Consider the following 14360-nt stretch of genomic DNA (forward strand, 5'->3'; position numbering starts at 1 on the left):
TATGTAATGCGATTGACAATTTAAATCTACTGGATTTAATATCAGTTTCTGGAACAGATATATCCGAAGAATATTAATAATATTGCTATAACTGTGTACAACACTGTATATGTATTTGTATATGGTAAATATTTTGTGTTTTTGATAAGGAGCCACAAAAACAAGTTCGTTTCATTCGTGCAGAAATTAATTTCCAATATAACATTGATGTTGTCGGAAGTGGAAAATGTAATCAATAAATGTTATCATCATTCACCAATATGGAATACCAACAATATTAGATTATACGTAAGCATAGGTCTATTTGCAAAATCGGATGTTATTGTAAATATTTTTTTTTTAATATAGAAATTTCAATAAATCAAACACGACACACAAAGGAAGGTTGGGGAATGACATTGCTCTTGGCTAGTATCGCAACTAACTTTATACATTTTATCACACATATAATGTAAACGTAGCATAAAAACTGCATAAATGCAACTGTGCGGATATAGTCATACACTGTGCGACACGAACATTTTTCAGGGGTTCTAATGTACCAATTCTGTTTAGTTGGAGTCCCTGGACCACGAAAATACCTTTGATTTTTCTGGGTCACTTCGAAAATTAATTTTATAACGGTAAATATAGAGAAAAACGTGGTTTCATGGATTTTCCATTTGAAACTTGAATAACTTATTTACTTTATAACGGATATATATTATTCTTTTTTTATTTCGAATAGTACAATTTTTCCTTTCAAACAAGATATATATTTGGTAAATCGGTTGAGGATTGGCTGAGTTACAGCGGTTGAAATGTGAAAAAATACGCATAAAATGACAAAATTTATTTTTCTTCGGACTGTACGATGAAATTATGATATCAAGCCATATAAATTTTATTATATTACGGGGAAGAAAATTAAATTAGCTTTCGAAAATGATAAAAATCAAAAAAAACGGTTAAAAAATGGATGACTTATACGCATTTTTGTATTGATTCTATGCATATTCTCTAAAGGAAATATGGTTCTATCTCGTCTCCTTTTGCCTGTTGCAAACATAACGGTTTGTAACAGGAAACGATACAGACCCATATTTCCTTTAGAGAATATGCATAGATTCAATACAAAAATGTGTATAAGTCATCCATTTTTTAACCGATTTTTTTGATTTTTATCATTTTCGAAAGCTAACTTAATTTTCTTCCCCGTAATATAATAAAACTTATATGGCTTAATATCATAATTTCATCGTACAGTCCGAAGAAAAATAAATTTTGTCATTTTATGCGTATTTTTTCACATTTCAACCGCTGTAACTCAGCCAATACTCAACCGATGTACCAAATATATATCTTGTTTGAAAGGAAAAATTGTACTCTTCGAAAGAAAAAAAGAATAATATAAATCCGTTATAAAGCAAATAAGTTATTCAAGTTTCAAATGGAAAATCCATGAAACCACGTTTTTCTCTATATTTACCGTTATAAAATTAATTTTCGAAGTGACCCAGAAAAACCAAAGGTATTTTCGTGATCCAGGGACTCCAACTAAACAGAATTGGTACATTAGAACCCCTGAAAAAATTTTTTTTGTTATTTTGTAGCACAGTGTACAAAACAAAGAAGATACGTGACTTGCCACGTGACTTCGAATCATAGAACATATGGTTGGTTATCCTGGAAAGTTATTGTGAAATTTTAATGATAAAGTTGATGACGATAGTGGTGGTTGTCATTGACTACTACTGGCCAAGTGAAAGACTTGCGCACTAGACACTAGCATTCTCTTTGTTTCCACAATACATGAAGAAAAAATGTGAACAGCAATTTTTATTCCATGCAAATATTTTTTTTTTAACAAATAAGCTCCATGACAAACCCAACGACTGACATTTAGAGGTACAGTAATAATGATGGTTCTTTATCATTTTTAATGGGTTTCTGTGTGTGTGTGAATGTGTGTTTCAATATTTTTCCTAGTTGCATTTTTAATTACCTCAACTTAATCCTTGAAATGCTCTATATTATAGTTTTTGTCTCTTCTACGGTTTTGTCTTTGAAATAATTTACAGTTTTTTGTTCCAATTATAGGAACCGTTATAATAAAATAAAATTAATATTAAACTTTGAACACACATATTTCTTGACAAGTCCATGGTCATCACGGTAACACGTTTTATTCCCGATTTGAAAACGACATATATATAGCCACAATCTCGAACAGAAAACTCCGAAATTTCCCGACTATTACGAAACACTTTTTCTTTCCTTTTTTCTCTATTGACGTTTCAAAGAACTGAACCAAAAAATGTCCACAAACACACACACTTTAAATTATATAAGACAAATGAAAATGTCTTTTAATAAATTTGAAATAAAATTTTTGCCAGAACACAAAAAGACAAAAAATATTTATAAAGAGTTTTTTGTAGATATTCGAATAGCAGAATTTTCATCCGTTGTTAGTCCTTTTATGTTCTCTTGCGGCCGAGCTTTAACACTTCAATGTAAAGAGACTTCAAAAATTAGACTTAGTTTGGACAAAAAAGACAACACGTCCGCCAGACAACGGCGTCGGTCGTCGGTGGTTGAAAGAAAACTAGTAGGAAATTTCGATGGATATTCTCTTCGTAATAATAATAATGGGGGTTGGTTGTATTTATTTCACTGTGTTCCAGAAAGGAAACCCAGAGAATTAAGGAGAGTGAGATAGTATATACAAAACGGTACTAGATGTCGCCTTTTGATATCAAAATGTGTTCCAATTTTTTATGGGGGAATCAAAAAATATGCTTTAGATGTCGCACCTGAGTAGGATATGTGTATTGTATATTGCAAAATGTACCATGTAATTGAACTCTTGAATTACCTGAAATTGTTTACGAAATCTACTAGATATAAAAATATATACATATACTTCGTAGCATATAAAAATCAACCGAATTTATGAAATGGACTTAAACGGCATATACATTAGGACTTTTTACCGTGGATTTATGAGGATTTATTTGACATATATGCAAAGGAATTGACAATTGAAACCCATTGGGTTAACGAAATCCGGTTAAATGTAAACGTACTATAATGTTGGAATTGCTAGATTAAATCAAGTATATTTCGTGGTCTACGTATATTCAAATTAATTTTTTTCCACCGTATCATGGCTAAGTCTGCCCGTATTTATAAATTACTTTTAATTTCTTCTTCAAAAAATAACGCCAGCCAGTGTTGTAAAAGCAAAACGGTACGTTTTTCCATATGGCGTGTTTCATAGCACACAGCTTTTGCATGCCTCACACATACACATCTAGAAATAAATCAGCTGTTGAAAATGTCAGCGTTTTTCGTGGCAAGAGGAGGAGAATTGTGAATTACTTTGCTGCTGCATTATTTAAACAATTTTGTATTTGTTTTCTCGGCTTTATTTGGGAATTCCCCCTGAAATCTGGGCACTTTTAATAGAAGGAAGATTAATATACGAGAAATAATAAGAGATCTTTTGTATGTAAGTCAATCAACCTGACAATCATCATCGTAAGACATAGCCCTCTTTTTGAGGTGCATTGCAATGTGAAAGTTGTAATTGGCATATATATTTTGTTCAATTTTTGTTTTTGGGGAAAGTGGAATGTTCGAATGTCTCACACAGCAGTATTACTTATATGCACAACTAACTACTATATATCTAACCATTCAAAATATATGCATTTTTTTTGTATTTATTTTTATTAGTTAAAGTGACTTGTAAAGGAGACGAAAGAAAGATTGTTTGGAGGCTCTGCGGCTGCAGTTAATTAATTGTGAGTATAAATGTATTTGTTCAATTAAAATAACATAAACATGAATCAACAAGTTTTCTACTATTGTTATTGTATATTGTGTGGCAGCTTGGTGTATCTTTGGAAGTGATCAATGATCGCATTCGGGTTGCTTGTGTTTTCTTATTGGGAAAAAGGCAGGCAGACAGACAGATATACTAGTAGAGAAGTCCCATTGAGACAAAAGACTTCATTGTGTTATCGATAACAGTTTATTCAGAACTGCTGCTCAGGCATTCCAAGTATTAGAATTTTTTACTTTTGTTGTTAATTTTATTAATTTTAAAGGTTCGCAGTTTTGAAACTGTGGGACGGAATAGCTATTACAAATAAATATGCAGTACCTCTGAAAATATAGAAGTTTATGGAAAGGGTGTGGCTAACAAATTGAAATATTATGAACAATTTCGCCATAAAAGTATAGTGCAAAAGCCATACCTTTTAAGGGATTTAATGTTTATTGAAAAAAGATATAATTTGTTATTTACATAGGGTACCATGTACAAATCGTATATATTAGGTTATAAAGCGTTACAAAAAATATTTAAATAACTAACTTATAATTGGTTAATTTAATTATAATATAAATATTTACCATTCTTTGAAAGCTTAAAACTGGGTTCAATGACATCTAGCATCACTTTTGTTTAACAAAATGGTTGTATAGACGTCATCAAACCTTGATTAGAGATCTTTGAACAACATTTATTTCGTCATCTTTAAAAACAGACGTCATCAAATGTTCAGCACAGAATTTCTGCCAAAATATACATTTTCCAACTATTTAGTTTTTTAAGAAATCCCTAAGACTTGTTTCATTATTCCTGCAATGACACAATTTGTAGCATTATTAGTTGGCTGTAGTATTGATACATAGTTTTATTGTTTAATAAAAATTGTGTTGATTTTGTTGAAGAAATTGTTATGTTGACCAGTTCGTATTAAAGTCCATGCCAAACTATTTTTTTATTTGTGTTAAAACTAACAATTTTTATTAATTCAACCACTTTTAAACTCTGATTTATGTTTTTTTCTATTCGCTCTTCTGATTTTTTTTTTTTTTTTTTAAATTAAACACGCACAGTCTGTCTTCCCATTAAATATGATTGCAATAACATTACATGCTATATGAAGCTATTGCTGTTAATATATTTATTTTATGTTTAAAACAAAAAATCTAAACAACACCTAATGCTTCCAATGTCTATCATCTCTATGTGTTTTCTTTTTTTATTTTGTTTTTCTTTCATGTATGTTTTCCCCATTCCTGCGTTTAGTGCCATGTCTAACGCCACCACCCCCACTGCAAAGCAACAAGAATTGAAGCATATCGCTTCGATTGTTCGTGCTTTGATCACATCGACTAAGCCACCGTGTTATCTAAAAGATATTTTACGCGAATATAATGAAGTAGAGAGCAAACAGCTGCCATACAAAAGTCTTGGCTATAAAACAGCCCAAGAGCTTTTAGAAGATACTGGAGAATTTTTGTTCAATGGCAATCGAGGCAGCGGAGACGTAAGTATATTTGGGAAGAATAACAACATAATCTTAAAAAAATACACTCACTCACACACTACTCTGAACTATTAAGAGGCACACGCACATCACATATGCACCCACACGGAATGTTGAGACTGCATTCCTTCCATTCACCCCCTTCATTGATGTGCTGAAATTCAAAAGGAAATAACGAAAGACGACTTTCCGACATAAGATTTTCTTTTTTTTATCTCATATTCATTGCAATTGTTTATGCTTGGTTTTTCATCTTTCACTTCTATTTCTTCGTGCTAAAAATAGAATGCGCTATTAATATATAGATATGTATGTAGGTATTTATCTATCTATACAACATGCATACTTTTTCAATTCAATGTTATTTGTTTATTTTCTTCTTCTTTGTGAGGGGGAGGAACTGAGAGATAGAGAGAGGGGGTGATGTTCGTTGATGTCTGAGGAAAACAAAGTGATTGTGTGTAGTGTGGTTTCCTTTTCAGTTATGATCAATCTTTCGTTACAAACGAAACTGTGCCTGTCTGATTGTTGTTTCTTCCCTTCCTTTGTATGTTTTGCAGACGATAATCACAGCCAAATTCAATTCGAAAACTGCTCACATTGCTTCTATGGTCAGAGCTCAAAAGCCAAGCAAATCGACACGCATTGCACCGGTAAAGGCTATGAAACAACCCCCACGAATGCCTGCTCATAGATCGAACGGATTTACAGCTGCTGGCGGTGATCGCAACAATAACAGCAACAACAATTACAACAATCGAAACAGCAGCAGTAGCAATCAATCGCATCAGCAATTGCAGAGGCAAAAATCACAGGGTGCCAGTAATAACAGTAACAGCAACAACAGCAGTCAGCCAATGGATTTACGTGACATGCTGAATTCCAAGAAAAATATACGGATTCAAACACAACAGTCATCTAGCAACGAACAAAACAAATCGCAACAAAAGAATTCACAAAATGATAAGCAATCGCCACAAGGTGCAACTGGTGGTCCCAGACCCATTTTGGGTGCCTCAAAGCCATCGGGTCAAACGGAAAATAAAAAGAATTTGTCCTCTTCCTCCTCTTCGTCGTCGTCCACAAATAATCCGGCACAGTCTCAAAAACCAACTGGCGGCAAACCACAGACCACCGCCCCTGGGCAACAGGTCGGTCAAAAACCACAACAGCGACTAAATGTTGTTAATCAAAATATTCAGCAACAGCAACCTCAAGTCCAAGCTGCGGCACCAAAGCCACAAAAACCTCCAACACAGCAGCCAAACACACCAATTTACATGCCAACGAATAATTTGGCTGCCAGGCTACAGCAGCAACAACAACAGCAAGCTTTAATCCATCAACAACATCAGCAGCAGCAACAGTTTAAAGCACACGCACCAGTTCCACAAGTTCTTAATCAAGGAGATGCTGCAATGGCCAAACCAGCTGCAATGGGTGGTGGATTGCAACATCGTCTAAAAGTGTTCAATCCACAAGCCACGTCATTTTCAAATCAGGTAAATGTTTCGTTTTCGCATTCAAATAATAATCGATATTAACTGATTGTCCTCAACCCCTTCATATTTAGCACAAACAACCTCCATTTGCAACTCAAAAGGTTGATGCAATCACTGCTCTGGTACAATTTTGCCGTTCGAAGAATCTTCCCGCTCCACGTTTCAATTGCATAAAAGGGAAGTTTTCACGTGGTACATTTACATGTCGTGTGGAGGTTAAGGACACCATATACTCCACATATCCGCACGAATATGAGACTGAATATTTGGCCAAGGAGGCCTGTGCAATACGGGCCTTGGAAAAATTGAAAATGCAAGAGAAGAAACGGCCCATGCCACCGTGCACGTTTTCCAGTACAGAATTGTTGGACAAGCTCTATACGGAGTTGTTGAATCATCCGCATGGTATATTTGCCAAAAACTTACCCGAATGGTTTGAAACTACTTTCCAACAATCATTGCCTGAAGATTGGTGGATGTTGATACAGACATCAAGTCTATTCACCACCGAGACTGGACTAAGCAAAGTGATTATATTTGCCAACAAAGATGCCGATAAAGGTATATGGTAGAGATGAAGTGTTCTTCTTTAAATTGTAATTTTTTAATTTGTTATTATTTCTTCTTAGATATTACTCCGCCGGGTGCTGAAGATAAAACTAAAGTCATTCAAATCGATCCCATATGTCTTCCATGGTCCGATGAATATTGGTCTATTTTTATAACACACTGCAACTCCACTGTGGAGGTATGGGGTCGTCTGTTTGGCCCAGATTACAGCGGACGTTACAGTGCTCTCATGAATGACATTGAAGTTTATATGGCCAATAAAAAGGAGAGACCCGTATCCATTACCCGCAAAAATATTTACTTAGTCAGCATTAATGATTCCTGGCATCGTATACGCGTCGAGGAACTTGACAAATCCAAGGCCAGTTGTCTGTGTTTCTTTATTGACTTTGGCGATGCCGATTGGCTGCCTGTGGATCAATTGTTTATTTGTGAAACCCACTTCTTGAAACTACCGGCGCAAGCTGTACCATTTTCTTTGTATGGCCTAGAAGATTTTGAAGGTAACCCGGCTGGCCGCAAATGTTTGGATGACTTGTTGCCCACAAAGTCTGTAGTGGGCAAAGTCTTTACAAAAGAATCCGAATTCTATGACACCAACTCTAAGTGCAATGGTAAAATACAAGTTGTACTCTTCGATACATCGACCCAAGAAGACATAAATCTCAACCATCAGCTATCCAATATGATTTGCAAGGAGACTTTGCCACCAGAGATCAAACAGAATACTGTAACAAATACATTTGTTTCGCACGTCAGTGACACTGGTGACATATTTGTGCAAGTTAAGAGTCCAGAGTTGAAATATGTTCAAGTAGGTTTTTCCCAAGTGTCTACATGGGTCCGTAACTAATAGTTTTTTAATTTTAGACGCTTTTGCAACAAATCATTGAAACTCGTTTCAATCGTGACCAACATAAAGTCACCTTCGACGATTTGAAACGTTCCAATATGTTTTTGATTTGTGACGATGATGATGCCAATGATGTTAAATGGTATCGTGGCTCCGTGGTAGATGTGAAAAATATTAAGGCCGATAGCAGCAATTATCTAATGTATTATGTGGATCAAGGTATAACAAAGTCCGTGGATATGTCAAAGATTTTCCTATTGGAGAGTTTAAGTTTGGCTTTGAGTAAATTCCCCGAACAGGCTGTAAAGGTGCGTTTGCATAATATACCAGAAATATCGAAAAATATCGTTGGACGTATACGTGGTCTTTTGCCAAAAGATTGTGAAGTATTGGTAGGTATAAATAACTTGGCTAACTAACAATGGGAAGCAATCAATTATTGTGTTTTTCGATTTTCAGACAAAAATGGTTATTCCTGGGCCAGTGCCTCAGGTGACAATACATACACGTTTAGAGGGTCCTGGTGTTTTGGTTACTATCAATGATGTTTTACGCAATGAACATGAATTAATGGGGTATGTTAGTGATCATTTTTTTCTGGGAAAGGATATTAATAATATGGTTTGTTTGTTGTTTTGTAGTGCTGATTTGTTGCCTGGCTCAAATTCTGCTGGCTCTGAGGATGATGGTTCTGTTACTAAATTCAATTTAGACTTTTCCAAAAGTAACCAAGACAACTCTAGTTCAACTAGCTTGGCCTCGCCAACCACACCCACAAGTAATTCATTTATTGATATTACCCGTGGTCTTACATTAACCACTGTGCCTGGATCCCCACAAAAAGTTAGCGATTTGCCCAAACTCAACGACTACACCAATATTCCGGCCATTGGTGAATTGTTTGATGTGCGTGTAACAATGTCAGCTAATCCATCAAATTTTATCGTAAGTTAATTTTTACACTTGTGGATGTTGGAAAGGATAAAGACTTTTTTGCTCTCTTCTAGATTCAACCCTACAAAGACTATCCAAATTTGAGAACTTTAATGAAGGAATTACAAACATTTTGTGAGAACAGTGATGAATTTATACCGACTGATATGGTTGAAATTGGCCAAGCCTATGCAGCCAAAAATGCTGATTCATTCTTTCATAGGTAAGTGGAAGAAGAATATTTTGCGGGCTATGTCTCTATGCAGTTGCAAATATCCCTCATATATTTGAAATTAATCAAAAAATAAATTTTATTTTAGAGTAACGGCTGTTAAAAAATATGGCGATATGATACATGTACGTTTTTGTGACTTTGGCGATTCAGCTACTGTAGATTCAAGTCAATTGAAAATATTACCCTTGAAGTTTCGTCAATTACCCAAAATGGCTATACAAGCCAAGCTTTATGGTAAGACTTATATATAAAAAGTGTATAGCCAGAAATTTAATCTCACTTCTTCTTCATTTTCATTAAATAGGTATTAAAGCTGTTAATGGTGACTGGACCCTGGACGATTGTCTGTTCTTCCGTAAACTGACAGTGGGACAGACATTTGTATCGGTCATAAAGAATATTAAATACGACAATGATACAATACCGGCCACACAAATATTGGAACTGGAACTAATTGATGTTTCCACCGACGAAGATGTTCTGGTACATGAACTTTTATTAAACGAAAAACGAGCAATTAAAGAAAATTAATTGAAAAAAATTCTTAAGACAGATGTGTATGCATGTATGTATGCAACGGACATACATAATAATGTAGAACGCTACGCGTTGATCGTGTAAGACTTATTTTTGGATTCAAAAGTAAAACAAACAAAAATCTTTCGTTATTTTATTGTAAACAAAATATTTAACTATTGAATAGTCGTCACACTATCACGTTTGGTGAAAAAGAACTTTCGTAATTTCATCACATTCCGAATGAACATTTAAACTAACAACAATACACTCACACACAGTAAAAACTATTTTATTTTATTTTTGTTTTGCTTCACTCACATTAATATAATTTCATTAAAAATCAATTAATATTGATATTTGTTTTGTTTTTTTATGATTATTTTTAATAATTTTATTTCTTTTTTATTTAAACTGAAGAATTCTATTACGATATTATTTAATTTAATTAAAAATTCATTATATTCTTTTATTTAAAACACCTAATGAAAAAAAATTTATAAAAAAACTCGACTTCATTTAAAAAATCAATCCATAAACAAAATCATTTTGTTTACTAACATAATCGCAATACATATATTTACATGTATTTACGTACGTATGAATGCTTAAGTTTCATTAAATGAGAATTATAGACATGAATAGTATATAATAACAATTAATAAAAAATAAAAACAAACGTACTTTAAAAACTGTGTGCAACAAAAAATAAAAATTATATAATAAAACAAATCAAAGAAATTAAATTAAATAAAATTATATAAATATATACAAAATCGAAACACAAAATTATGTTTTGTATTTTCAATCTAAACCAATGAGTTTACAATTTCAGTGGTTCCTTACACTCTTTAGCCGGATGCTGGGAAGTATCCTTGATGACCCATGTCATGTTTTCTCATAGGAAACAGTCACATAAACTTTGCCCCATATACATAATATATGTTAAATAAAACAATATTATTCATAATTTAAATATGTTTCAAATATAGATATATATATATTTTATTTCTTTTTTTCATTTTATTTAATATAGATTTATATATGTATGTATATAATAATATTTTGTTTTTGGTTTATCGCATTTTTCTTTTTTGTTTTGTTCTGCATGTTTCTGGGATTCTTTGTCTTTTGGTTTGGGTTTTTTTTACACAACTTACTACGTATTTATAATAATTAATAAGTTGTTGGTTTCTTTCTTTTTTGTTTTAGAAATGTTTCGGCTTAATGGAAATTTATTGTTTTAATTTTTGTTTTTTAAAAAAAAAATATACATTAATAAACAAAATTAAATACTAGAGTTAAGTTATTTTTCTTTTATAATATTTTTTATTTTGGTTTTATTATTATATATAAAAAACATTTTTATTTTAAATTAATTTATTTCCATTTGTATGTTATACAATATGCTCGCTTTGCATTCCATCTCGCTCTATGTTCCATAATTAATAATACCTTTCATAGTTTTCTCAGTTTTTGCTGTTCTTTTTTTTAACATTTGTTGTTTTTTTTTATTACAAATCAATAATTGTATTTTATTTGTTGTTGTTGCTGTTTTACACGTGCACCATATCTTCAGTTACAAATTACATTTATTAACATACATAAATCTTTATTTTAATATAGACCTTTTTTGTTGAGGGGGGAGGGGATTTTAAACTTACATCTTATCTCAGGGTTTTATTGTTGTTTGGTTTCTCCTTTTTTCTTTGAATATTTTCTTTTTCTCACTATTATTTTAGCAGTAAATCTAACAATCTCTTTATTTCTCTCTCGCAACATTCTACAATTATATAAAAAGAATTTTTACACATTTTAAATGTTGTTTTCTCAGTTGTCGTTTCAATTCTATGGACCGAGTAAATAATGTAAATGTTATATAACAAGGGGAAAAAACGATGATTAAAATGAAAATCAATGTTGTAGATTGATAGGTTTATAAATCTGCTATAGTTTTCTTTGATCACACAGGCAAAAATTATAAAAATCGGTTAAGTATTCGTTGAGTTATTTGCATTTCAATTCAATTCCACATTTTATAAAAACGTCAATTATATGGCAATTCGTCGACTTTTCCATTAATCTGGCCTTTATGTAGCGTAGAGCACAGATTGACGTGATCGACTATACTAAGCTGTGTACATTTAACAAAAAAATTGGACGATATTTTACATATCTTGGAACTTTTACATAATGCACATTTTCTCATACATAACATACGTTTATATATGATTTGTCAAAATGTAACAAATCGTTGGATTCCCCTCTAAACATCTGTGCAAAAATTATAAAAATCGGTAAAGTATCGGCTGAGTTATTTGCATTTCAATTCAACCATAATGCGAAATATGCTTACTGTTCGGTGCTGTTCACCTATTACCTGAAAATGAAAAACCACACAAAAATCGACTTTTTTAAGAGGCAATTTTTTTTTTCATAATGGCTATCGGTTTGTGAAGAAATTTAGAGCATACTTTTAGGCCGAACACAGTCATTGACCCTTTTTTACGAAAAATTTAAGGTTTTCTTCAAAGTTCAATAACTTTTGAAACAATTGAAGTATAGTTATAAAATTGGTATCATATGAAAGGTCTGAACTCTAGCTTTTTGGATATCTGCTTATAAATTTATCAACATGAAATGTCATACACGAAAAATTAATTTAAAATATATGTTTAAAAATTATAACCTTAAATAAGTTGTTGAAATAAAATGTGTCGATACTGTAATAAAGACAACATTTTGCCCTTTAATATGACACCCGATTTGTGTTAATAGAGCATTTTGTTAAAAAGTTACTAGCATTAGAAGACAATTATAAAAAAGGGGTCAAGGACTGTGGTTCGGCCTAAAAGTATGCTCTAAATTTCTTAACAAACCCGCAGCCATCATGAATGGAAAAACTGCCATTTTAAAAAGTCGATTTTTGTGTGATTTTTCATTTTTAGGTAATAGGCGAACAGCACCGAACAGTAAGTATATTTCGGAAGAAGGTTGAAATTAAATGCAAATAACTCAGTGAATACTTAACCGATTTTTAAAATTTTTGCACATATGTTTAGAGGGAAATCCAAAGATTTATTATATACCAACAATAAATATATAAACTGGGGTTATGTATGAGAAAATGTGCATTATGTGAAAGTTCCAAGATATGTAAAATATCGTCAAATTTTTTGGTTAAATGTACACAGAGTAGTATAGTCGATGTCGTCAGCCTGTGCTATAGCCTACATAAAGCACAGGTTAATGGAAAAGTCGACATAACTGACGTTTTTATATAAAATAGAATTGGATTCAAATAAAAATAACTCAGTGAATACTTAACCGATTTTTATAATTTTTGCACAGATGTTTAGAGGGAAGTCTAAAGTGTTATTACAAATTAACTATATATATATATACAAATGTTATGTACGAAAAAATTAGCATTGAAATCACGATAGAGCTCGCAGTATTTAAGATAAAGCCATGGAATTTTGCAAATCCATTTTTAATACTCTTAGGATGTTTTGTATTGAAAATGGAAAATATCGGTCCACGTTTCGGTATTGCCCCCATATAACGATGCCCCCAAATGTTCGGAATTTTAGAGATTTTTGGTACGTTTTTCTTTTAACGAATTGGCTGTCATTTGGTACTTTGAGTTCCCATTGGATAGCAAATCTCCGCACCAAAAGTTATCTTTTTAGGATCTTCTCAATATAACCGTACTTCCCATTTTACGGTATTTTGGCGAGTTTAGGTACGTTTTTCAATCAAATTGGCTACAATTTAGTATTTTGAATTCTCATTCAAATCACAAAACCAAAAATGATCGAAATTGGTCTGGGTTGCCTCCATATAACGGTACTCCCTCCTATTATTCGGTATTTTGGGAATATTTGACAGATTTTTTTAACCGAAACGGCTGTAGTTTGATACTTGAAGTTCTCTTTGGATAGCAAAACTCCACACCAAAAATTCAGTTTTCAGTCCACTTTTTGAGATAGACCCAATATAACTGTACCCCATTATTCGGTATTTTGAGGATTTTTGGCTCGATTTGGTTCTCATTGGGTATCATATCTTTCTACAAAAAATTTCCATGGTATAGTTTGAAAAGACCATGGCTTGACACAATTAAATTAAATTTTTGTAAATAATTTTATTCTGTTAAGTGTGTGTGTTTTTCCCTCGTTACATAACATTTAATGTGTATCCTTTAATTTTCATTTATCACTTTTTTCAAAAATAAAACAAAATCAGCATTTGTTTTTACTCTGTAAAAACAAGCACCACTTTTTTTGTAAAGGGGACAAGAAGGGTCATCAAATGATTTTAACATCCTCCCCTTTTGTTTTTTTTTTAGAGCTTTGTTAACCTTTCGTACACCTGTACCAAATCTATCTAAGAAAAAATAAATAAATAAAATCATTCCTAAACAT

General features: G+C 32.4%; 1 protein-coding gene across 1 annotated transcript; it reads left to right on the plus strand.

Annotated features, from left to right (window-relative positions):
- Window positions 1-5083: 5083 nt before the first annotated feature.
- Window positions 5084-9948, plus strand: LOC133326327 (tudor domain-containing protein 7B). The gene is made up of 10 exons (XM_061534995.1): window positions 5084-5324; window positions 5885-6826; window positions 6898-7387; window positions 7480-8210; window positions 8267-8641; window positions 8709-8824; window positions 8891-9194; window positions 9257-9405; window positions 9503-9651; window positions 9722-9948. Exons 1-10 carry the CDS (start codon window positions 5088-5090, stop codon window positions 9946-9948), a joined length of 3720 nt encoding a protein of 1239 aa, XP_061390979.1. The 5' UTR covers window positions 5084-5087.
- The last annotated feature ends 4412 nt before the right edge of the window (window positions 9949-14360 follow it).

The sequence above is a fragment of the Musca vetustissima genome, unplaced genomic scaffold (genome assembly GCF_032173495.1).
Source record: "Musca vetustissima isolate MV318-11 ecotype Yass unplaced genomic scaffold, APGP_CSIRO_Mvet_v1 utg7192, whole genome shotgun sequence".
NCBI lineage: Eukaryota > Metazoa > Arthropoda > Insecta > Diptera > Muscidae > Musca > Musca vetustissima.

Coding starts and splice junctions, on each gene's coding strand:
- LOC133326327 (XM_061534995.1), top strand. CDS start 5,088: ATGTCTAACGCCACCACCCCCACTGCAAAGCAACAAGAATTGAAGCAT. Junction 8,825..8,890: donor AATGAACATGAATTAATGGG/GTATGTTAGTGA, acceptor GTTGTTTTGTAG/TGCTGATTTGTTGCCTGGCT. Junction 9,652..9,721: donor TATACAAGCCAAGCTTTATG/GTAAGACTTATA, acceptor TTCATTAAATAG/GTATTAAAGCTGTTAATGGT.